General features: G+C 42.2%; 1 protein-coding gene across 2 annotated transcripts in view; it reads left to right on the forward strand.

Moving 5' to 3' along the window:
- Positions 1–26,422, forward strand: part of aplp1 (amyloid beta (A4) precursor-like protein 1) — a 36,808-nt gene that overhangs the window by 1,349 nt on the left and 9,037 nt on the right. For both annotated transcript variants that reach the window (XM_017426552.3, XM_017426553.3), the window contains exons 2-6: positions 21,468–21,647; positions 23,213–23,342; positions 24,256–24,368; positions 25,247–25,440; positions 25,550–25,839. In XM_017426552.3, the coding sequence (XP_017282041.1) occupies positions 21,468–21,647; positions 23,213–23,342; positions 24,256–24,368; positions 25,247–25,440; positions 25,550–25,839 (907 nt within the window). The remainder of the gene's footprint in view (positions 1–21,467; positions 21,648–23,212; positions 23,343–24,255; positions 24,369–25,246; positions 25,441–25,549; positions 25,840–26,422) is intronic.

A 26,422-nucleotide genomic window follows, 5' to 3' on the forward strand; every position in this document is an offset into this window, starting at 1 on the left:
GGGGTGAGAGGGATGAGTCATGATCTCCCAGCTGGAGCTGCAGCACCTGTTTCTGGTTTCTAAAGGTGACTGTTCCCCCCGAGTTCTTAAGACAGTTTTGTGCGCGGCGTTTATTTGTCGGCCGCCTTCCACGGTGAACCCGTAGCAGCCACAAAAGCCTCTCCTTCCATTCAGAAAATATGAATTTGCTCCTCTAAGAGCCTTAGTGGGATTACTGCTGTATTCTGAGGAGCGGGGGCTTTAGCGTGAGAAGACCTGCCCGTGAAGGTTTACACTGAAGATTACACTGTGAGAGGGTTGACTGGCTGGATTACAGCGCAGTATTAAGGCCTAATAAAACTGTCATCTGCCTCTTTTTTTTTAATTTACTCAGCATTAATTCCATTAGGATGGAAAGTGGGCAAATTTACTGTAGAATACGCAGAGGTATCTTGATACCACACAAAACGCTCCTGGAATTAGATTTTCCAGACGGTTTTGTGAAGCTTCAGCGCACATCGCTTCATTTGACTTCATTTGACTTCATTTGACTTCATTTGTCGATTAAACTAAACGACCAGTTTCCCTCGAAGACTCGTAAGTCACAATTTTATATGATTTTTTTTTTTCATTTTTTTAAACAGTCAACTCTTGACATTTGCAGCACAACACAAAATGAAGTGTAAACTTGCAAAACACAGGCCTAAAGTGCCAGTTCCAGCATGACAAATAGGTCAAACGATGCTCTGATGGTGGTGAGAAACCCTCCATTCCTGAACGTAACTATTTAAAGATGTAGTAGAGGTTTTAACATCGCCAGAAGTTTTTTTTTAACCTAACTTGTGCTTTTCATGTAATCAGTTGTATCAATCAGAGAGCATGTATTATATGTCTGATTTAAATGTTTTTCGTTTACTTGTTTTTTCTGCACAGTTAGCTGTTTAAAATGCACGCAGGTGTTGTATTGAGTTGTGTCGCCCCTTGGAGATCTGTTCCCCCCACCTAAGCCTGCTTGATTTCCAGCCATCAAGATGCGTTTTTCCTGCCCAAACTTTTTTTTTTTCTTTTCTTTCTGGCGACTCATCAGTAGCTCTGTGCGCCTCACAGAACGTACAAACCACCCTTGTGCTGTTAGCTGGTTTGAAGTTCTCCATCACTTTAAAGCCCTTCGGCCTTTGAAAACTTTCTGGAACTTTCGTCCTGTCTCCACGCAGTTGCAGCCGCGGGCTCTGTCCCGTCTGCCATGATGGTTTAAAAACTGCAGCTCGGCTGACGTACACCAGCAGCGTCTTTCAGTTGATTCCTTGAAGAAATTAAACGATAAAGTCAGAGAAATGATGCACTGACGTCGACGGATTCTCACAAACGAAGACGTTGGCTTTGCCAAATTATCTTTGCGCGTTTAGCATCGTCTTGTTTAGGGTGTAAAAATGCCATGTAAGTCCTGCGATCTCTGCTAAAACAGGACGTATGGACCTGTCACTGCCCTCAAAGCGTTTAGCTAATGGACACACGGACGGGTTCTGCTGCTGACACCTAAGGTCAAAGGTTTAGTCGATGGAGACTGATTTGGAATGAAAACTGAAAACCAGCCTCGAATGTCTGTGAGAATGACTAATGTGAGTCCTACGTGGTTTAAAAAGAAAATCCCTTACGGTTGACGTTGTAGTGAAATGTCACAAATGATGATTTTTTATGCTGTTTACGCTAGCCGGCGTTTCAAATCAATGACCGTTATACTGAAGGAGAGACTTTTTTGACACGGAAACCAAAAATCTTTTGATTCAGCTCGTAATTACGGAGCAACATGTGGATTGTGAGGCGCACTGGCCAAAGAGTGATGACTGTATTCACCTCGAGTGATTGGTTAAGGATTATCCACACCCTCAGTAATTTGTTTGGTTCCCCAAATTAAAAGGAATGAAAACTGACAACTTGATTTACACCACAGTGAGTGTGTGTGTGTGTGTGTGTGTGTGTGTGTGTGTGTGTGCATTTTGTGTATTGAAAGATCTAAATAACGAAAAGCTTTTTATTTGCAGGAGCTGCCTTAATGAGCCCATGTGTTCATTCTCTAGAATTTACTGTGTAAAAGTACTAGTACTGGTTGCTGCTTTGTAGTTTGTTTTTGTTTGTTTGTTTGCCTGTATATTGCACCTATTTATAGGTATCATGAATACACTTGCAATATAGACCAAAAAATAATAAATTCAGAAGCTAAGCTGTAAGCTAAGCTAACTGTTCACTCGACACAGAGGGCACAGATTTTTTCCAAGTGGAGTTTATTGTTTTGTGTTTCTGCTGTTGGCCTGTTGGTTGAGGCCAAAATGGCTAAAAAAAAAAAAACAATCCACTCTTTGTGACAGTAGCTCCACTAGTGCAACCATTTGGAAACACTGGAGGACGGATAAAGTCGTATAATTTGATGGATTATCCGAAAATCGACTGCCTTGCCGAGTTGCTCGAGCTATTAACAGCCAGCGTTTCTGATGAAGGAACGTTTAGCAGCTCTCAACATGCCGTGCCCACAAAGGGAAGGTTCAAAATGTCTCTTCTAGGTTACCATAGTAACGTGGTGGGGTAACGCTGCGACTTGGAAGGCCAGGAGGCTTTGCTAATTGCTGTGCTCAGCAACCTGGCACGCTACTACGAGCACTACAACCTGATAACAACACCATTTTTTTCTGTATTTTGTGCTCAAACATGGCGACATGTTGTACCGTTGGAGGCGGTACAGTACTGTCGCTGTGACAGGTTTAATGAGATCCAAACCAACGTAAGCGAACGGAAAACGTTCATTACTGCAGCTAAGGCAGCTCGTCGCGTGTGAGGGAGCCATGTTGGATTTTATACCGAAGCCTGGTGAGAAATCTCTGACTTTATTAATAGGAATTCCAACGTGGGAGGGCATTCCAGTTGGGTTTTCCATATATATATATATATATATATATATATGTAATTCAAATGTAATTCTGTCATGCACGATTTTTATTTCTCTACTTTTAAATTATGCACGACATGCCTCCTCATCACAGTATTTAAAATATACCTGTAGCACCTTCTGAATGATTAAATCCACTGATTACTTTCTGAGAGTCGGAGTAAAAATCTGTTCAGTGGTTCATCAGATATTTTGCTAACAGACAGACATGGTTGGCTCTAACAGTTTTGGGGGTTTTTTAAGCAAAGATGAGTACCACTTGGAGTATTGTTGTGGATGACTCTTAGCTACTATCACGCCAAACTTTAGCACAATATCTGTAAAACTGACTGAATTATTTCTATTTCTGGTCAGTTGGCCGTGGTGGCCATCTTGACTTAGTTGACTCCAAAACTTAATCAGCTGTAGATCTATATCCAATGATTATTTCCTGAAAGTTTCATTAAAAGTCATTCATAGGTTCATGAAATATTTTGCTAACAGACAGACAAAGTTGACTCCATATAGTTGACAGCTAAATTGTAAGCACAATCTGTTGCGCTCAGCTCATGTTTTGGGGATCAATCTCAGCTGCTACCACTCTAAATTTTAGCTTATTGTCTGTAAAACTGACCGAGTTATCATTATTTTTGTGTTTTTTAATGTCACCTGGCTGTGGCGGCCATTTTGAATTGGGCTAACTCCAAATGTTAATCAGTCATTCATGTACATCCGGTGTTTATTTTCTGGGGATTTCTTTAAAATTTCTTCAGTGGTTGAGTAGATATTTTGTTAACAGACAGCCACTCGCAGACACAGGCAGGAACATCAGCCCCGGAGCGGCTGCTGAATAAAGCTGAAGCGAACGCGCCTCGGCTCCAGGTTTTTCAGAAAGACAGATGGGCTCAGAAAGCAGCGGGCAGAGAGGGAGGGGAGGAGAGAGGGAACCAACCGGGACGTCGTGTGGGAAAGGGAAACGTAGGAAGGACGTTTCAGCAAAGCTAGAACGAGATGAGATTAGATAAACACAGGAAGTCACCAAATCGCCGCGTAACCCGCCTGACCCCGTTGTGCCACCGCCTCATCACCAGGCCTTCAAGTCACACAGACACACACACCTCCCACCCCCTCCGCCACAAGAGGATTTGGTTTTTTTTTTAGTTTTTTTTTTAAATAAAGGAGAACAGATAAAGACAGCCAGATCTCTCTTTTTGCTCTTTCACACGCACGCACGCACACACACACGCAGACACACACTCGATTAATTTTAGAGATAATCGGGTTCCACTAATGGATTCCCGTGGGCTCGCCGCTCACTCCTCTATATATCTGTGCCAGTGGGCAAAAAAATGTACCTTTTAACGGCATCAAATGTTTTCCTCCTGTTTTCTTTATCTGGCTTCCTCTTTGAGCTTTTGTAGTGCAGCAACACACACTCACACACACACACACACACACACTCACACACACACACACACACACACACACACACACACACACACACACACACACACAGGATCTGGATTAGATCTTGCAGAGTCATTATGAAATGAGAGCCGCACAGTGCCGCAGGAAAACGGAGTGCTCGAAACGTTCTTTAGCAATTCAGCTCTTACCAGAGGTGACAAACTAATGAGTGACATCGGCTCCATCTTTGGCCGTCAGAGTGCGGCTGGGGGGCTTTTTTCTTTGCTGAGACCCCCCAAAACAATTCTACTTATATTTCCCTTGCTATCTCTAATGAGACCCAACAGCACACACTGGAATAGACACTGTCTTCACAAACAAGCACGTGTTTATCACGAGCTCTCTCTGGAGCACCGTGGCATCGGGCTAACCGTAGCTTAACAACACTTTACGCGTACAAATTAACGCTCGCAGTGAGTATTCATAAACTCAGACTTCCTACAGATTTCCAGAAAAAAAAAAAACAAGTCGATCACACATTAGCACACCACCCTACCAATTTCTTTTAAGGAGTTTCTTTTTAAATAGAGGTGGCCAGTGTCTTAGATGTGCTTGATGTCCCACTTGAGATGTGTTAAATGACTATAAAGTGTATTTGTCTTTTACGATTGCATCACAAGGCGTTTCATTTCTCTCACACCCTCCCTGCCTCTACTTAAAGCAAACAGGAAAATCCCCAGCCCATCCGGAAAAAAAAGATTTCCAGAATCTTTCAGTGGACAGAGAGAAGCGAGCGCGGCGAAAGAACGTAAAGAGCCCGATCAAGTTAACAGACAGTAATTTAAGAACAGATTAAAGGTTTGGTTTTGAATCAGGACGGGCCTGGATTTATGATCTGAATAATAAATGACATCCACACGTCACCAAAGACGTGTCTCCAGTTAGTGGTGTGGGGAAGCCAAGGTAAAAATAATAAAACACATTTATTCACTTGGGTCAAAAGGATCAAATATAGCATACGTCTCATTTTAAGTTAAGACAGAATCCTACTTTTATTTGATTATATTCTAACGGTTTATTGTTACACACATAACCAAGCGGAAAAAATGACTCTTCAACTTGCACTTTTTAGTTGCTGCCTTTGTTGACGGTCTTTAAAAAGCTAGGCCACAAAAGAAAGTCCTGACAGCGGACGAGTGCAGCTCTCTAAGATCAGAGTAAGATCTTTGCTGCATTTAAAGGGATAGTCTGGTCATGTTTGAAGCGATGGTCTGTCAAAAGTTTGTACCATATCAGCTTCAGGGGTTCCTTGGGCTGCTGTATTTGTGCTCTTTCCATGGACATTCCTTCTTCCTTGGCATCATGACATGTAAAACTTGTGAAAAAAAAAATTAAATAAATAAAATCTGACGTTGACCAGGCAACTCCTCGATGCAGGATGAAGTTCCAGTTGGCTGCATTTTTATGCGATTCGGCCGTGTTCTGAATGATGTCCGGACTCGTGCGAGAGCCACTCAGAACATTCCTGCTGCACTCGAGCCACGTCCCAGCATTACAAGTGCGTTTGAGCTGGATTGTTTTAATATCTAAATACATTTTGGCAGCCGCATCCTAGGTGCATTCCGGCTTATTCGAGGCACATCAGGGACATCCTGCCAGGATTTGGAGTGCCTTACCATTTGCGTCCTGCCTTGAATGCGATCAGAACGTGTCGAATGCAGTTGGGATCCTGTAAGAAGAAAGGAGTAAGAGTACTCTTCGAATGACGTCCAACACTTGGGATGCACCTGGAAAGCTTTGAACATGACCGAACATTTGGGCCGGCCACTAGAATGGGTGCTTACGTCGGTGCAGTATTCTTCCGTGAGTTTTGAATGGTTTGATTATCTTTGTGATCTCTCACACAGGGATCATATAAATGCTGATACAAGTGAACCAGCTCCGCTAGGGCAGCAAAATCATCCATTTTGAATGGAGCACGGCGCGCAGTCTGCACAAAGTTACAAAAATTTGGGGTTGTATGATGATGCGCCTTATAGTCTGGTTTGCTTTATATATGACAAAAGTTCGAAAATGGACCATTCATTGACAGTGCATCTTATAATCCAGTGTGCCCTATAGTGTGTAAAATAGGGACGGCAACAAATGTTGTTTTCCCCCATTTACAGTTTATTTATGGTCATGTGACAGGTTTACTAGGTTTGTTACTTTGTCATGAGGAATATTGGTGCCCTGTATTTGCTAAGTTAATTTATTTATTTTCTTGATTGCTACAATCTCCCTGGGAAATTTACATAATTACCCCAAAAAAATACAATTATTTAAAAGGGGGCTTCCTGTTTCACAAAGATTACTTCACCTTTCATCATCCGCTCGCTGGATGCCAGATACAACATATGGATTTATGGGACAATTTCAAGCTTGGGGTACTTCAATTATGATTGCTCGCACCTGTGTGGAAAACGCCAGAAGCCTGGGCTGTGGGATTGTTTCACTATGGGAAACTGGATGTTTGCTAGATCAGCATAGTCATCCTGATTACATCCAGCTCTTCCTCCTCCTCTCCGGTGTCCTGCAGGGGCGGAGAGATCCCTGCAGCTCGAGGCCCTCGCAGCTCATTTCGCTGCCTCGGTTAGCCTAATGGGTTGGATTTCTGTGGAAAAGTTAGACGCTGGCAAAAAAAAAAAGCTGTTTAGTGCCTCTGCAGCCGCTAGGAGGTTTGGGAGAAGCCCTCCACCCCTCCAAAGACATCTGCAGTGTGATGATAACGCTCGCCCTCGGTGCTGAGGATGAAATGGAGAGAGTACAGTGAAAGAGACTGAGGCCGGCTACAGATGCAGGGGATTGCTCTGGCGCAGCAGCTGGTGTGAGAACCAGAGGACGACAGAATGAAAGTGATGTAGAGCATGTAGAGCGGGCTGCAGGGTGGAGCGTGCGTGTGTGTTCTCGGACCGGTTCCTCAGCAAATGCAAGAAAGACACCTGCAATAGAATGGAGTGTATGAAAGCATGATTGCAAAATCTGTTTTCCCAACGCCCCTGGCTGAGTTTATGAGGTTATTGGTTGTGCTGAAATATATCATTTATAAGAAAAAAAAAGGTGGATGCAGGTTATTTTAAGCACGTTAATCCCAATGTGGCGATAGCTGTTGCTACATGGGCCCAACCGTTTCACAGATAATCAGAATAATATCCCAAGTAGATTAAAATTGCTTCCTGTAAGCTCCTCGATCAGAAGAGGCTGGCCTAAAACGGCCCGACTGGAAGGGTTTTGCTTTAGATTGAGATTAGTGGCAATAACACGTTTGGTAATTAAATATAATGCATATGCTTTACTTAATAACTCTCTCAAGTTCGAATAAACACGTTCTCTCTAATTACGTTTGGCCCTTTTCGGACGTAAAGGTTGTGCGGTGTCGCTATCTTTTGGACGCACAGAAAACCTGGCAGTCGCCTCTTCCAGAAATAAATGTTGCCTCGTTTTTTTTTTCCTCCAAACGTTTGAAACGATTAAAAGAGCCTCTTCTATCATCCCTCCTACTAAATATAATTTGAAAAGCAAATCTACTTGAGTGTTAAAATGAAAAACTATGTATTATGTTTCGTTTATTAAGCTTCATTCATCAGGTTGTTATCACCTACAGGTTTTCCAAAAGCCAAAGTTGTTACTTACCTACTTAAAGTGCTTAAGGTACTGAGCTTTTTTAGAGGCAGCTTATTTCTATTTTTCTCTTTATTATAAGAACAACTTGCTGGATGTTAGTACAGTGTCATTTTTTTATTGCCTTAAAATTAATAAACTCCAAAAGATGCAAAAAAAACCCCTACTTCCTTCTTTTACAGCAAGCATCGAGAGGATTCAAAGAGTGGCTCCTTTTTCGCTGATAGTTATAATTCTGACCAAATTAATCCTAGTTTGCACCAGAACTGCTTCTATACAGTTTCATAGAGCTTGACATTTGTTTCATAATTTTGTGTTTGTCTTTTTATTTAGTAACTGATTAACCAGGAATAAAATGAATTAGCTATAACGGTTATCTATTATTAGGTAAGTGGTTTCTTGCCTGCATCATAAAGATAACTTTTTGTAATATTTCTGGCAGAACTGCTTTGTGCTTGATAGGAAAGCAGCATTGTGTCACTTTATGAAGCACCTATATAAATCAGAGTTTGACTTTATTCCGACTGAAGAAATATTTGTCGATATAACACACAGCTGGATAAGGTTTTTTTTTTCTTTCCATCGTTAGTGTGCTCTGAAGCAGAAACCCAGACATGCACATCCACCTCTTTATAAAGAGGGCATGGTGCATCAATTATTGAGGGGCCTGAAAGGGTCCGTGCTCCTGCTTGTTGCCGTGACTTTGGCACTTGTCACGCCCTCCTCTCAACACTCAGACATCCACCCTCTCCCTCTTCATGCTACCTGTTTTTATTCACTCTGCCCCCCACCCCCCACCACACACACACACACACACACACACTCTTCACTCCTCACTCTAAATTAAACACAAACAAAAAAGAAAAATCCACACGCCAGCCTCCTCTTCTGTTGTCCCCTGCCACATCCCAGAGGCTTTCTTCCCCTCCCCTCCACAGACGCCGCCTCAGCAGCTCACAGTGGCCAGTGACAGCTTTTTTTTTTTTTTTTGCTTTCTTCGTGCGCATGCAGTTCTTAAATAATTCATGCAAACCTTCCCCTTGTTCATTTCTTTCTTCCCTTTTCTAGTTTGGCTGGAGTGTTTTTTTTCCCCACCCTTTTCCTACAAATTTTTTAAAGCTCTGAAAACCTAAGGTACTGCCTCTCATCCTAATTACAGTTTCTGTTTTCTCACCACACAACCGCTGCTCTTTAACAACGGTTTGACCACGACGTGTTCCAACGATTGGACATAAACTTAAGCAGCACCACGCAGCACAAACCTGGTGTTTCCCTCAGTTTTTCTGACCACTTAAGGGGATCTGTTGCATCCACTTGCAAGATGGTTCAGAGTGGGTTAAAGTTATCTTGTAAATTAGCGTGTAGTTGGATGTTTTTAACAGCTACATCTAGTTTGTATTCTAGACCAAGTATCCCCACCTTCTCTCATTGTTGGGAGTTGAAGCCTGCGCCGGTTTAAGGGAGTTGCCATGTTGTGCCTTTGGGACCAGTCAGGGCACTAGGAACGTGGGGCAATCATGGTGATGAGTGAAAACCTGAAAAATATATAACCTATTCATTTATGTGGAGGAGGTAGGAGCTAAAACCTGCACTGGGAACAGCCTCTTGGGATATGTTGTTCCTTTTCCCAGCTTTAACTTCTGGGATCCCAAATGGGCTTACAAATCATTTGTCAGTGATTTATCCTCGGAGTGGGGAGTTGTAAACGGAAAGAGCGGACGTTTCATAAATTCCAACAACATACTTAGATAAAACAAAAATGTTTGGTTACATTTCATATGAAGAGCGTTCTTGCTGTGCAGCAACTTTCCTTCCTGTGCCGTTCCTCCTACGTGTTGGTATGTTTTCATTAGCGACGTCTGCTGTTTAAAAGGAAACGGGCAGGGAGTGCCGCTCATCAGTAGCGCCGGTATGAACGACCACTCCAATCTCTTAACGTCCCAGTTTGCACACGCCATGAGTTGGTCACCAGCCTATAGGCACCAGTTAGAAATAAGGGCGTCTATAAACACCTAAGAAGATAATTTCTGCTTTGTTGTTAAACTCTAAGTAGATCAAACTGTGTGTTTGCAAGCGTTCACATGTTTGAGGATGGAATTTGTTATCAGAAAGGGTAGAGTCTCGAACATCCCCTCCCTTCCCATGAGACAAAATGTTCCCTCACCACTTCACTCTGCCTGCTTGTGTAAACAGATGCACCTACTTTAGAGACATGAACCGATGGTGCAGATTGTTGTGAAGGAAAAAGTGGATCAGGCGGTGTTGTGACTGCTCCTAATCATTATCCTGCCCAAAAAAAAAAAATACAATATTTTTTCTTGCACGGCAAGGAAAAACTTATACAAACTAGCTGATAAATACAATGTTTCCATTTGCTTGGAAAGATAATGGTTCGAAAGCATAAATGGAAGTTCCAGGCTCTGGTAAGTGGTCATTTTTATAGATTGCCTGAATGATCAGACCATTTTCCCTTCAATTGGCCAGTCTGTGGTGCATTTATTTCCAGAGGAAATGAGATAACACTAATATTTAATCTCCTGCAGACTGCGTATCCAGCACACATTATGCTACCCGAGTGGCTTCAGTCTAAATACTGAGAGGCAAAGCAAAACAGGATATGGCTGCCTCGCATGATCTTTAGAATTTTTATGTTTTTGTAAATGGATTCATCAACCTGGACTTTAAAGTACCGGAGAAAATTAGCCTGTGTTGGAAATGAGGCCTACATACACTAAGTGCATGGCATAGAGAACTTAAAATACTTCCAATGAATGAAAAATAAAATAATAATCTGAAGTTCTCATTAAAGGACAGGCTGGAACAGGGTTTAAACTAGGGCTATCTATTGATTCATTTGTGAAATTTATTGAGATGGATTTGTCACAGACATGTTTGAAAAGCAAACTTTTGTCTTTTTGAATTGCTTTTATTATCAATAAACTTCCTATTTCATGTCTGATATCGCTCAAGTACACTACTGTTTACAAGTAAATTTGTATTTATTTTGGATTATAGTAATATTCCGTCTTTATATAGCTTTACTTTACTTTATTTGATATGCACCTTACAAGTTTTTGCCTCTCAGAGAAAGTGAAACAAGCCCTGCTCGTCCTGTCCCAGCGGTTTACACGTAATTTACAAAACACAGCTAATGAAGAGTTGAGCCCGTGACCGACAGCCCGCCGCGGCCAGAGAGCCCGAACACGACGTCCAAACGCTGGCTCCTCGGTGTGACAGAGGGACGGAGACAGAGACAGGCGGAGTCTTAATGAGTACGAGAGGGAGAGAGAGTGACACGCTTGAAAATCTGTGGGGAACCAGTTGCTACGGTAACAGGGAAGGTAGCCAGCTCCTGTGGGTGGTGTTGCCATGACAACCACCTTCAGTGGCCAAGTGATGCCGAGAGAAAGCAGGCTAAATTGACGAACAAAATAAAAATAAAATAAAAAAAATGTTTACACATTCAGTCAGAAAAAGTAACAGAACGAAAAACGACAGATGTTGGTTATTCAACTTTCTTTTCTTTTTTGGGAATAATGGAGCCTATTTTTTTCGTAACTGCGTTTGGGTTTTTTCTTGCGGTGTTGCAGTTTGGTCCCTGCTGACCCAGCAGCGGTTGTTGATTCTGCTGTTCATTAACGAGGCACCTCTTTGCCACGAACGGCGGGCCAAAGATGCTGCGCGGCGCGGTGCAGTGAGGGAGCGACCTGCGAAGAAGAGGTCGGCCCCTCGACATGTCTTTGGTCACACTAACCATACTGGGCTCCTGTAAATAGCAGGGGCGAACATTTTAACATCTCAGTGGCAGCTATAGGCCAGTTTGTTCTCTCTGTGGTGACAGAAAGGCCTCTGAATTGAGGCAGTGAATAATAATAATGTTGCCTCAACCATTTATAGTAACAAATAAAATGGTGTATTTTCTCTTTTTAGAAATGCCTCCATCCTACGCATTTTACACCGAGATAATGATTTTATACAAACACACTACCCTGCTCCAGTTCCTTGGGTTCGAGTCGTGTCGTGCGTAGCTGTAAAGCCTCAGATGCATTTGCTCGACAGGCTCTCAGGGGAGGAAGCACGTTGTGATCAAAATTGTATATGTGCATAAATAGAAAAGCAATATGTGATTGCTGTAACCTCCATTCCCTCTCTGCCTTCACACCCCCTCCCCCCCTTTTATATCTCCTTCTTGCCTCTCTCGACTCCACTGGCTAAAATTTCCATGGTTTATTTACAGTCAGTTCCTTTCACAGTTTATGAAAATTTCCTAAGTGGTCCAGGTCTAAATTTAACTTAGATTGTTAGCTTTAAAAACAATTGATTTCATGTGATTTTTTTTCCCCTTCCTATTTTACATCAACATGTTTTGCTTCTTGTGTTAACAACTACATAATGCAATGTAGGCTAGGGGATATATATGAAAAATGCATCAAACACATAAGCAGAAATAAATGGCAAGCAGATGCGAAAGAAAATACTTTGTAATAAAGATTCTAGTTCGGCTGTAAAAAACAACTGAGACAAAGACGACGTGAGCATCCTGAGAGACAGCAATGACCTAGAATGCAAGATTAAAAAAAGAAAAAGAAGAAAAATGAGCCAAGAAGATCAGACCTTTCTGATGATTTCTGCTTTGTATTTTTCAGAGGCATCGTAGAAAGACGACCTGTTCAAAACTGAACAGGTTATTAAATCCTAAATTTCCTGCGTTAGGTTTTGAAGTCATAAAATTTTCAGAGATTTGATGACACTGTTATACACCGTAAATTTTTCTTATCTTGATGTATAGTTTACCTAGCTGCGAAATAAACACGGTGGTATACAGACAAAACAGATTTTTAGGACTTCTTTTCTTTGACTTACTGCACCTGGCGGAGGGTTTCTGCACTGTTACCTGTTTGCATTTTGACCAAAACATTTCAGAAGGATTTAAGGGAACCGTGTGAACTCATGAAACAGAAGCAGATTGTGGCTTCTTTAGGTGCATTAGTTTTCTATTCAGTTTTGCTTTCTTTATCACCATGAAAGACAGGCAATCTCAGACTTGCCTGGGTCTGAGTGTGTGTGGGTGTGGGTGTGTGTTTGTATGTTTGTTTGTCTTTCTTGTTAGCAAAATATGAACACATGGACATATTTTAATGAACTTTTCAGAAAGTAATCACTGGTTCTACAACTGATTGGCGTCAATGTCTGCGATCCTATATTGGGTCCAGTATTTTAGTATGCAGTCTTTAGAAGTAACTTGATTCAAGATGGCCACCACACCGAATCAATCTTATTAAACAGAGATATCTTTCCAGATACTGAGCTAAAATTTGGCACGACAGTAGCTGAGAGTCGTCCCCAACACATACGCCAAGCACTATCAGATCACAATTAACCTTTGTTCAAAGCTTTGGCATGCAAGATTCATTTATTGTGTATCTTTAGCATAAAAAGCATATTGTTCTTATCAGAGCAAAGAGGTTTTGAATCTAGCTGTAACAAGTGTCTTTATGAGTGTCTAATAATAGACTTTAGCTCTGACAATAAACGACATTCACTGAAGCATGTCAGTGTTTGCTGATGGAAGGTTGTGCCGTGATAATTCAAGCCTCCTGACTCTCTTGAGTGCGTAAATGCAGATTTGTTTGCGTCTCAATCTGCCTCCCGAACAAGCCACGATTCAGTGTCAATTGTGTTGATGCTAGGATGATTCAAGTAGACCTGCAGAGCTCAAATCTCCCCTAAGCCGTTGATTCCTTCAATCCCCTGAGGTAGCTCTTCAGCTTGAAATTGCATCTGCCGGCTCACAGTGTTTGGCATTAACATGCTGGCATTCCAGTGTCATTTAGCTTAACTGAGAGTTGTATTCAGCAGTGTTGTGTAACAGCAGAAAGTCGTCAACAGTGGAGGACAAAACATTTCATTTGGGCTGTGCTGAAGAAACAAAAATCTTTTCACGTGCTGTTTCCGGATTTTGTCCCCATCATTATTTTGCTTTTTTTTTTTAGGCTCCGAGTTATTATAATGAGGCTTTGACATGGAAAAGATTGCAAACGTGACTAGTCGTGCTGTGTGAGTTTGTGTTTTTTGGGGAGAAAACACGCACAGTGTGGCGTCACGATTCTCTGTGAGTCAGACGAAGCATTTATTCAGATGTGGGTGGTACCAAAAGGCAGACATGTTGAGCTACTCTACGCGACACGAGCAGCACAACCACTCAATTCATTTGGAATTTTGCTCACTGGCATTCCATTCAAATCAAACAGATGTCTGTGGGAGTTTCCTGTTTTGCGCCGCTTATCATATGGGACATTCATGACCAACAAAGAGGAGCTGCTGAAAGGCAGGATGTGAAAAGGAAAAAAGGAAACAAATTATTGCACAGTAGGATCAAAATTCAGGTGTGTGAATCGCTGAGTTTACTCTAAAGAAAGAAGCAGGATCTGTTTGAACAGGGTATTTATCACAATCAGTGTTGGTCCCAGCTGGAAAAAGGTGAACTCTGTGTTCCCGTTTGTGTGGAGCTCCAGGTGCTACAGCACATCAAAGAAGCCCGTATCTAAGGAAGGCTAATTCCAGGAAGAGACCACATCCTTTACGGAGAAGCTCTCTGAAATTCCTCAGCAGCAGGAGAGTACTTGATGGAAAGATACAAGCTAAAAGCTTAGAAAGAAATTGGGACTCCGGTGTGGTGCAGACCTTACCAGACCCGTCTGAGCCACCGTGATTTTTAATAACCACCATCCTCGAACATTTGACAGACTCCATATTCATGGAGTCTCTGACAAGCCAGCTGACACGTCCAGAATTTTAAGCTATAGTTGAAATGAAATCAAACATTGGGAGCTGGGTTTGGCCTCTGACGCAGCTCCGAATGAACCCTGGTGATTATGAGGCCATCTGCTCCCAGTGTGCCCAGCTGGAGGCTGAACTGCTGTAATCTGAACTGATGAAGCCTGACTTAGCCTTTGATGTTTGCACATCTCTGCAACCAAAACCCGCTGTCATAATGGCTGGCCATCAAGCGCTGAAAGGAGGCATTCAGCTTTGTATTCAGTAAATAAATTTACAACTGCTTGTGCTTTACTGTAGGAAGGTATGGAGGATGACATGAAACACAGTGCAACATTTTCAGTTCTGCCCATCAAGCTCTTCTGAATCGGAAATTAATGGATTCAATTAGCCATTAGTCAGAAATGCATAATAAAGAGTCAATCTACAGAGTCAGTCTGCTTTATCCTCCTTTGTCTGTTCTGCACCAGGAGCCTCTGGCAGACTAATGTTGCCACTCTAATAACTACATGCCACACCAGGAAGAGGCCTGATGGAACCCATGAATAATTAAGCAACATGATTACTGTGATGTATGCCTCTAATTCTGTCTGGCCATTTAGCACTAGTCTTGGAAGGAAGGCCAAAGAGCAGAGTGTCGCACGTTGTGTGAAAGCTATTAGGGAGGGGAGGGGGAGGGGGGCATTGGAGGAGGATATAAATGATAGGGAGGTGAGGGTACATCGAGCTCAGCCTTGAAAGGAGGCCGGTGGGGGGGGACAGGCCAAAAACGAAAACAGAGAAAGATCGAAGGAGGGCCTCTGAAGCAGGAAGACACCCACTATTCAACCATCTGCGCTCCAAACACACACAAAGACGTGCTTTTTGTTAACAACCTTACAGGACAAGTCATATTATTATAGTACGTGGGTGTGTTCGCGACATGACTAAAGGCAGAAGGCCAGTTTTCAGTGTTCTACCAACCAGAAGGAACCAATCTGGATTTTCACATGAAAACTGACTAAACTCAGGCACGCGGGAAGATGATATTTTCAGAGGGCCTACTTGTGACTACTATTACAACGCCTTGACATATAATATTTCACAGTGTTCTCTTATCTGTTCACTATTGTCCGCCTGATAGCAATGTAACAACAATTAAAAAAACAAATCAAACATTCTTATGAGTCTTTGCTTTACTTTAAAAACAAAATTCCGTGGGATTGTTAAGATGATATCTTAGCTTTCTGCAGAAGCTAGCTCTGATGAAATGCTATAATGTTAGTTTGTACATACACAGGACCAACAAGCGGGGATTTGGTTTTAGCTTAGTGGAGGTGTGTGTGAGTGTGTGTGTGTTCGCGTGTGTGCGTGGGGGGGGGGGAATCCTTCCTTGTAAGAATGTTACAGCTAACATGGGATGTTTAGTTAGCACATTTGAAAAAAATGTGTAATTTATTAGTTTTACAGGTTTTAAGTATATGTTGAGTTCATAGTCACCAGTCAGAAACCCTTTCCATGCTGATGACAAAGCTAATAGCTTGTGTGACCTACTGAAAGTCAGAATTTATAAGTTTGAAGTCAGAAAAATCACTCTAAAAAATGACTTTAAAGTCGGAATTCGACTCCAAAAGTGAGATTCCTGCATAAAACCGATCTCTAAATCCAATATGACTGACTCACATGAGAAAAGCTATGATAGCTGCAGTACTAAACTGTTTTTTGTTTCTTTTTTTTTACATCTGTTGATTTGTACCTCAGTAAATTAGTGACATATTACTGTCCAACCTTGATCAGAATGCAGCGACACTCATGTTCAACTTGTATTGCTAATTGTAGTTAGCCTGGTCACCAAGCATAACAATTAAAAGTAGCAAATGCTACTGTTTGTTTTTTAAACTTCTAATTTGGGACACGGTGAAGTTGGGTTTGATGACACGTCTAGATACGAGTTCTGACTTTTAAGGTAAATGGACAAGGACAATATACTCCTACCAAACAAATGTTGGAAGTTCAGTGCTGTACAAATTTTGCTGCCTACATTTTTAGTACTACATGACTGAGAATAATTAGTGTACCAGAAACATTTTGGCCACTTCTTTATGTTTTAGGCATACTCAAAATGGAGCATGTACAAAGCCATTGTTAGTCAACAGCTGTTACTTTTATGCTTTATTAAATGACTACTATGTGTTCCAGCACTGTCCCAAAGTAATTGTGAGTATATATGATAAAGACACTGTGCAGAATGAAAAACAGAATGACTCATAAGGTCTTTGTGATGTCACAGATCTTGTGTGATACGGCTTAAAATGTTGCTTCCAGCTCATCCGACATTCAGAGACTCTACATCTGCATGGGCCATGTGGTTTCTTCAGGTCACAGCCTGGCAGCAGCTTGTAAAATGTGACAGATGATGGGTGGGCTTCTCTCCTTGTCCTCCTTTTGCTCTGGCTTGCTTGCCGGGGCCAATAGATTGCATCATTACAGAGGATGAAGTCATACTGCAACATACGGGCGGAACAGGTGCTGAAATTTTAATTAGAACAGGATGGAAGTTGCTGATGGAACACGTAGATGCACTGCCCTGGCTCAAACTCAGCCCTGACTGACACTAGCACTCATGTTGAGCTTGCAGCAGATAATATCGCTTATTTTGTGGTCTGAACTCCGCAGCATAATTTCCTGTAAAAGACAGCTATCTAGAAAAATGTCATCCACCATCAGTGTATCTGAACCTGTAGCGTGTTCTACTGTTAGTTGAAGCGTTCAATTTCCCTGTGATGCCTTTTTTCTCTTTTTTTCTTTTTACCGTGGATGCACGCACGTACGCGTGTAATCACAAGTAGTCAGTATTTTGTAGATTTTGAGAAGCTTGAAGAAACAAGAGAACATAAAGGGAGCTATCAGAGGCCAAGAATCTGGTGAAAAGGCAGAAATCCAATCGGCGTCACTGGCGATATATCACCGGGTTGTTATTAATGATGCAGGGTTCCCTGCAGTGGAAGCTGTCAGGCTACTGAGCTGTCTGCCTGTTCAGCCTCATCAGCAGAAGGACATGATATGTGGAGCGCAGGATTGTTGAGGACCCTTTGCGTGTTTGCTGACCGCAGTGGATGCTTCAGTACTCTACTGTATTCTCTCACAGAAACATCGAGCGGTGAAGCCTTTTGTCAGAGAAGCATCATTGTTGGCAGGCTGTAAAGCATTATTATAAAGCCACCTGAATCAAATGTACACCACCTCTTGATACAGTGGCGTATTGTGTTTTTATAAGAGCGTGCAGCCTCTTTTCCTCATGTATTGTGCTCATCAGCTCTTAGATTTCACATTGGACGATGGCCATGCAAACATTCACACATGGTAGACCCTTCTGGAACAAAGAGAATTGTATTTTAAAAGACTATAACTAAGAGAGAGATACAAAAAGAGACTATATAGTCTTGATTTTGCAGTTACGAGGGCTTAAAAGCTAATATTTGAGCTCAACATTAGTGTTCAATTTCACTTTTCGCTTTTAAAATTCAAACTGGGTCAAAAAAACAGACAACAGGTTTTCTCCCGTCACCATAAATAGAACCATAAGTAAAGTATTTCTTATTAGATCTAATCTGGTCTCAGATCTGGCTTGAGATTAGGAGTGCAGCCTTGCCGAACTGGAGGTCAGGGCCCCGGGCTCCTGATGGACTGTTATTGATTGGGAGGAACGTGGCGATACAGTTGCAGTCGCTCAGCATTGATTTTCTGCAAGTGCAGTAGTGAAGAGCAGGCAGAATGAGAGAGCTGGAGCTGCCGGGTTATCTTCTCAAATATCCGGAAGTTTTTTTTATTTATTTATTTGTCTTTTTGGCACTGACCTTCCCTGACTCAAAGAGATACATCTGTTAATGCATTAGCTCAGCAACTGCTCCAGACATCCTGCTTCAGCAGCTTGTGCTGTGCTTCACCACGCTAATCTTAAAACACACTCACCCAATTAAAAGATTCAACTCAACTTCGTCAATAACAAACCGAATCAGCCAAATTTCACTCCGCAGTGATTGTTACCTTTTTGCCATGAGTCCCTATTTGTTCCCCCTGTTTTGAAGTGAATTATTTTGTTTCTTTGAAGAAATTCACTTCTGTGGATTTGCTTGCAAGTACACACTCATATAAATTTTAAGCACCTGGAATGAATGATTTGATTCAGACATACTTTGATCCACAAGCAGACCAGCGATGGGCATGTATGTTGTAAATGATTCAGTTTGTAAGGTGCTGGCACATCTAGGAACAGGCAGCAGAGTGAGGTCATAAGTGGTGGCATCAGAAGTGGAGTGATAGTGTTATCAGGCAGTTGCCCGAGTGTCCAACAAGCAAACAAAACAGTGAGTCAAAGTCGTTAAACACAAAGTATGCCTTGAAGATGCATTGGACAGCATTAGCAGGACTTGAGAGGCTTGATAAGCGCCACATTGTGGGTTTGTGACGCCGGGTGTTCATGTTGTGAAATTGCCTGGCATGTGGTGTGCAGTAATGTCCCAGTGGCCCACTGTTAGAACCAGTGGGTGCATGAAGGCACCCACACATGTTGTGAAGGTTCTGGCCACCCAAGCCAGACCAGTGGAGGATTGTCGTATCGTGCTCCGAGCATTACAAAACCTGATGACACGTATGGCTGCTGACCGGACGCAGGTGTTGGACTCTTTACTACACGCACTGTCGTCCCACACTGTTTTGATGGCTGACATCAGCTGGACGACAGGTTCACCATCCCATGTGTAGGCTGCCAATAACAACAACGATGGCCAGGAGGCACAGACTGATGATGAGTGGCGTTGTATCATATGAATGAATGACTGAATTCTGGTTCTTCATCATCACCGACGACCATATTGTGCCTGAATGGTGGTCCGGATGGAGGAGGACCAATTCTGTCTATATATTTCTTTAACTCTCATCCATTTGTTCTGATATTGTAATTATTGCAGTAAAGTCACATACAGTTTATTTTATGTATTTCTATTTTATGAGTATATGCTGTATGAGAAGATGCTTGTGTGGAAGGTTTTTATGTGGGCATACAAATATATTTTGACTCATTGTGAAACATCTCTATCATACGACATCTTTAGCATTTTAACTTATTTTTTATAGCTTTTAAACCAACATTCTTACTAGTAGTTTGTCAGGCTGTTTTATTGACTTGCAGAAAATGATAGCTTTATAAAAAAAGCTATCATTCATTTTCAGTTTATAAAAAAAGGAAAAAAATGCACAATAAGAAAGGAAAATAGTTGTGTCATATTAAAATTTGTATTTGTTTAAAGCAGAGAAGGTAAGCTCTGAGTCGGGATTATAGAAAATTTAAATCTGAACCACATTTACACGATTGCAGCCTTAAAAAAATTAGGATTTTCTACCATTTTTGCTCCAGAACGTGGTTTAGAAAGCGGTTTTAAGAACTTCTTCATTTAAATAGTAACTACAATTATAAATAATTAATTCTCTGGCGTGCTTTTGAGAGCGGTCAGTCGTTATAAAAAATAATTTGTAAAAGAAAAAAAATCTGCTTCGGCATGCAGAAACACAAACTCCTCTTAGTGTAATTAGAATGCACTTGCTGCTCGGGGCTTATTATATTTATTGTACATTTACTCAGAGGGCTTTAGATATTTATTTTATCTCATATAAATTTTAATTAGGACTTCAAACACTTCAGCTCTGTTGGGTCCGAGCGGGGCTTTTCCTTTGATCATGCGTCACTCGCTCATATTTTTTTTTTTCTCTCTCTCTCTCTCTCTCTCTCTCTCTCTCTCTTTTCTCAAATTCCTCCCTGTGGGTATCTTGTTTCTAATTGACGCTGAGTTGGTTGTCCTGTCTGCCGTCAGTTGGTCTGTCAGATGAAAGGACACGAGCCGATGACAGTGCTCTGGGGCTTTTAGATGACCTTTTTTTTTTTTTTTTTTTAGGGGGAGAGTTTCAGGGTTTGATGATTACAATGATCATCTCTTGTCAAATGTTGCACCATGAAATATAGCCTACATGAGGCCCATGTTTCACACCACAGATGACGCAGGCAGCTGGTAAAAGATGAAGCAGACTTTTTTTTTGTTGATACCAGGGGGCTCTGTAGAATTTCTGTTTTCTCTGTTAAAGTAGAGTAAGTCGTCGTCTGTGGTGTTTATAGATCTACCCGACCCCTCCCTTCCTTTATTCCTCCCTTGGTTCTCTCTGTGTCTGTGCCGTGTGTTAATGTAGTGAAGTGGCACATCGGTCAATGAGCTTGTATTAACACCTGACTCCCAGCCCTGGCTTCTGTTCGTTGCTCTGTGTGGGGTCCCCTGGGCCCCCCGCCCCCTCAGGCAGAGGCAACATATCCCCCGATCAATAACTGCTTTCTAGAAGGCCAGAGTGGGAGAACGTGAAGGAAGGGGGTGATAGCGAGCGATCTTTTACGGGCCCGTATACAGTTTCTCCCTTCCACGTCATTCACCGTTCTTTCCTTACGTTTTCAGGTTTGCCACGGTGTTCTTAAAGCTAACAGCCCTGCAGTAGAGTCTCCTGTGCATTAGCTTCCTCTACTTTCTCCTCCGTTTCGATCTCCTCCACCCCACCCACCCTCCACCTCCTCTCGTTCTTGCACTTACACACTTCTAATGTTGGATAGTGCTGGAGTGCATTTAGGAATTATTCTTCACCACTATGTGTCTGTGTGTGTATGTGTGTATTAACTCGTGCCCTCCCTCCTCCCCGTGCTCTCCAGGCCCTCGCCATGGCCGAGGTGAACGGGCCCGGCGTTCAGCTGGCGGAGCCGCAGATCGCCATGTTCTGCGGCCGTCAGCTCCTGCACGTCAACATCCAGACCGGGCAGTGGGAGCCGGATCCTCGGAGCCGCCAGGGCTGCTTCAAGGACCCCAACGAGATCCTGTCCTACTGTCAGGAGGTAGGGCGGGACGTTAACATCTCATGTTGAAGAACGGCTTGGATCGATATTACTAATAGCATCACTATCAGATCACAGTGCTGGTTTGGAAAGAACGTTGCAACAAAGATACTTGTTCAACACACAAGGAAATGAAGGAAAAATTCATTTTTTCCATTACAATTTGTCCCCTTGAAATTTATATATTTAACTATCTATATTGAAGAGATGTAGGCTTGCTGGTTTATGACAGTATTTAATTTATGCCACCAAATATTTGTTGCCCTCTTTACCTACTGTAGGTGTGTTATCAGTGGTACACACACTCCTCCTTCAAGAATAATATTTTAAAGTACAACCACAAAGGCAGACAAGCGCCATCTGGAGGCCAAATTGGACCTCCTCAGTGCAGACAGCGGTTACCATAAAGCCTAGAGGCCTCTAATGTGATTAAATGACACACGTGTTTGATGCGACCTTTACACAAACGCTCAGTATTTGCACCCCTTTAGACTGGGCTGTTTAAAAGTAATTTTATTGCTTAAAAATCGCTTTACATATTTAGAACATATGGTTCATGACAGCTCCCTATGTTAATTTATTTTCCTCTGATTGCTCTCACTCCCTCTTATCCAAGAGTCTGCAACCTTTACATTCAAAAGATCCATTTTTGCTCATCTCCCACTAAATAAAATGTGCCCAGAGCCACAAAACCTGCTTCAAGCAAGTGTTACATTAATACTACTATGCTTACTTGTTACACTAGAAACCTTAAAAAAACTATATTAACCTGGTGATATTTATCAGTATTTTTACATGCTCTAACAAAAAGGAAAAAAACTAAAGAGGGGGAAAAACATTTTCTTCAGAAAAGCCCCTAGACAAAAAGTAAACAGCAATCTATGCAAGTCTCTGTGAGTCATTTCTGTTTGTGGAAAATTACCAATACAAGTATCTCACTTTAAAGTGATAAAGCATATACTTGCTTTCTAATAAATTATTAGAGTGAAGCCACCTCGTTGAACATTTAATCGTGACTTAGTAAATTTCCCCTAATAACAGTAGAAATTTGTACGTTTTTGAAAATCAGAAGCCAAATTTAACTTTTAATCTTATTGTTTTCAGTCTGACTTGGCTTTGTTTCTGCCTTATTTCAACCTCTTGTGTTATAGTAATTTGCGTTTATAAGCTGCACTGTGTTTTTTTTCCTCTCAGCTGTGTTGGAAGAAGCTTTATTTTCAGGTGGATTTCAGAAAAAGGTTAAAATTAATGAAGTGGCTGACAGGCTAACAAACTAGGATCGATCTGTTTTTGCTAGTTGTTTTATTAGTGTCATTCCATCACATATTTGCCTAAAATTAGGCAGAAAAACTGCCAAAATTAGCCTCTCTTATCATGGTTATAAACATCTTTCATATATTCCATGTTAGCTTTGGTCAAATTTACAATGTGGCCCCAGAGCCGCAGGTTGCAGAACTCTGGTCTAATCAAACCCTGATCCTAATTTTTTTGAGGGGAAAAAAAGTCTTCCCGGTGTAATTCTCCTCCTCTCCCACCTGTTTCGTTTCTGTGTCCCGTTCGCCCAGATGTACCCGGCACTTTCCATTTCACACATAGAGGAGTCGAAAAGACCCGTCACCATCCCGTCCTGGTGTAAGAAGGGCTGGGGCCGCTGCCAGACGCACCCCTTCATCGTCCTGCCCTACCGCTGCCTGGGTAAGAGCCGCACACATCACCGTCATGTCAGAAATGAGTAACGCATGTACTCAAACTCTAGGGTGGTGGGCGTGTTTGCTCACATCTTTTTGCAAAATTTCTAGAATGCGCCCTTTTATTTTTTTTTCTTCCTGCCCACCACCATGAAACGTGGGTGTAAATAAGCTGAGCGTCATCGACATCATCATCCCCAACACGTACTCTGAGCGCTACCAGATTGCGTGAGATCTTTGTTTAAGACTTTGCGATTAGCTGGAGCCAACTCTTTCATCGATCTGACTGTCATGGTGTGTAAATCTGCAGAGTTTCAAGGTATTATTAAGCACAGTTGTTTAGGTTACAACACAAAAAGCGCCGTCTTCAGATCAACAGTTTTGTAGCCATGTCTTGTCTGTTCAAAGCCACTAGGGGGCCTGATAGGCTAACGTTGATTACATGCATGCTGAGGAGTTCTGGGTTGGACCTTCTGTAGTGCCTTAGGTTTGGGGTACCAGTTTTCTTTACTCATAAGTGTTCATGAACAGCATATAATAATGTTGCTTTAGACGAAATGGGATTGAAACTAATAGAAAAATATGCATTTTTGATTCCCCTAATAAACCTTTTTCATTTATTCTGGTTAAAAGACACTTTATGCCATTGATTTGCTGACCTAACTCCAGTATTTCTGTTCGAAGTATCTCGTTATTACCATACTCATTAATCATTTCACATTTTCTGTGTGTGTGTGTGTGTGTGTGTGTGTATGGGGGGGGGGGATTCTTTGTTTCGCCCGGCTTCATTTATATTCATTCATTCAGTTCTGACTACAAAAACGTGTTTCGAGTTCAGATTCAAACGCGAGGTTTGGCTTAACTGATGTTAAGCTCCTCATGTACTGACCTCACCTCCTTCTTTTTAATCCCGCCTGCAGAAGGCGAGTACGTGAGCGAGGCCCTGCTGGTGCCCGACAGATGCCGCTTCCTCCATAAGGAGCAGATGGACGCCTGTGAGAGCTACGTCTACTGGCACAACATCGCCAAGGAGGTGAGCTTGACCGCTTTTAGAAAAGGTCACTTGAAAATACTAGAGCGTTTTTTATTGGTAAAACGTGGGCGATAATGTTTCTGCCTCTCTCTGTTTGTGTGTGTTTGTTTGTCTGTTAGCAAAATATCACCTGAGCTACTGGATGGATTTTTATGAATCTCTCAGACAGTAATCTCTGGATGCACATCTACACCTGGTTAACATCTAGAGTCAGTTCAAGATGGCCGCCGCAGCTAAGCGACCTAAACAGACAAAAATAGCTATAACTCAGTTCATTTTACAGATATTGAGCTAAGATTTGGTGTGGTAGTAGCTGAGTATCCTACCCAACACATACCCTGATTACTAATTGAGCACATCAAACCTTTATTTAAATCTCTGGCACTGACTGTTGGCATCAACCCTGTTTGTCTGTTAGCAAAATATCTTGTGAACCAATAGTCAGATTTTAATGAAACCTCCAAAAAGTAATCATTCTATGTATATCTACACTTCATTTACATTTGGAGTCAATCCTCTTCAAGATGGCCACCACAGCTAATCAACCTTAGTCACCAGAAAAATGGCTATAACTTTGTGAAGTTTGCAAATATCGAGCTGAAGTTTGGTGTAACAATAGCTGAGCATCGTCCACAATTTTTCAGCATAAGATGATCTTAGTCTAAAACGCTGGCATTACAGAAAGTGGGTGATATGCATTCTTTGAAGGAACGCTAGGCCGTTTTTTCTCATCTTTTATGTGTTTTTGCAAAAGCTTTTTTTTTTGTAATTACTTTTTACCTCAACATGACTTTCTGTGAATAACGGACGTCAACTCAGGGTGAAAACTGCCTAAACCTGATCTCCTTTTTCGTTTCTTCCCGTTGTGCTTGCGACAGGAATGCACCGCGGAAAATCTGGAGCTCCACAGCTACGGCATGCTGCTGCCGTGCGAGGACCATTTCCGAGGCGTTGAGTACGTGTGCTGCCCGGGCAGAGGCAGCCCAAACGGCAGGGGAGAGGCAGAGGAGCGGGACGCGCCCGACGTTCCTCAGACGCTCACGTCCCAGACGAGCGGGAAACTCAGCTCCGTGTAAGACGACCTCAGCTGATCCGCACGGAGAAGCTGCAAGACACGGCACGCGGCTCAAACTGTGACTGAGCAACACAGAACAAACCTTTTTTTTTTTTTCCCTCCACAGCACCAAAGCGACGGCTCCCACTCCGAGTCCGTCTCCCGACACAGATGTGGACGAGGCTGATATGGAAGACGAGGACGATGAAGTGGTAGAAGAAGACGAGGAGGACGAAGACGAGGATGACGTCGAGGAGGAGGAGGTAGAGGAAGAGGAAGAAGAGGAGGCAATGGCTGCGAAGGATACAGAGGAGTATGAATACTCGTTCGACTCCGGTCCGTACCAGACGTCCGACTACTTCAGCTCATTTTATTACCAACCTACCACGCGTTCACCTCTGCTCAAGGGTGACAGCGGTGAGTGCTTTCATTCTTCTCTTCATTTTTTTATGTTAACATGAAAGAAGTGATCAGTAGCTATGGAAAAATGACCCAAACTGACATTTGTTGTAACACCTTCTGCCTCGGCTCTTTCCTGAGAGTAGGTCTGATTAGTTTTGTTTTTTGTTACATGCATCTTCCACATACATGCATGCAGTGTGTGCACACAGGTGCTGTATATTTGGGGCTTCCAGTGGTTCTGCACTGACCCCCATACCTCAACAAATGTCTGTGAGAAGGTGTTTTAGGTTAATCTGGTGCATAACATGCATTTACAACCACAGAAACACCAGAGCAGAGCTCGTGCTTTTCTGCACAAAAAAAATAACGCAGTAAACTCCCTTACAGGAAAGCTTTAATCAAGGCAAATTCAGGAAGTGAAATTGCCATACTGAGTTATTAAGTCAGCTTGGTCAAGAGAGAAAGCAATTAATGAAAAAGCGAAGAAAAGCGGTAGATTATTATGTAATGGTATTAATACTGTGATATGAGTACTGTGATGCTGTTATGGGTGGGGGTTTTTTTTACCTCAAAAATAGATTAGAGAAACCTATATTGT

This window comes from Kryptolebias marmoratus, linkage group LG16 (genome assembly GCF_001649575.2).
Source record: "Kryptolebias marmoratus isolate JLee-2015 linkage group LG16, ASM164957v2, whole genome shotgun sequence".
Classification (NCBI taxonomy): domain Eukaryota; kingdom Metazoa; phylum Chordata; class Actinopteri; order Cyprinodontiformes; family Rivulidae; genus Kryptolebias; species Kryptolebias marmoratus.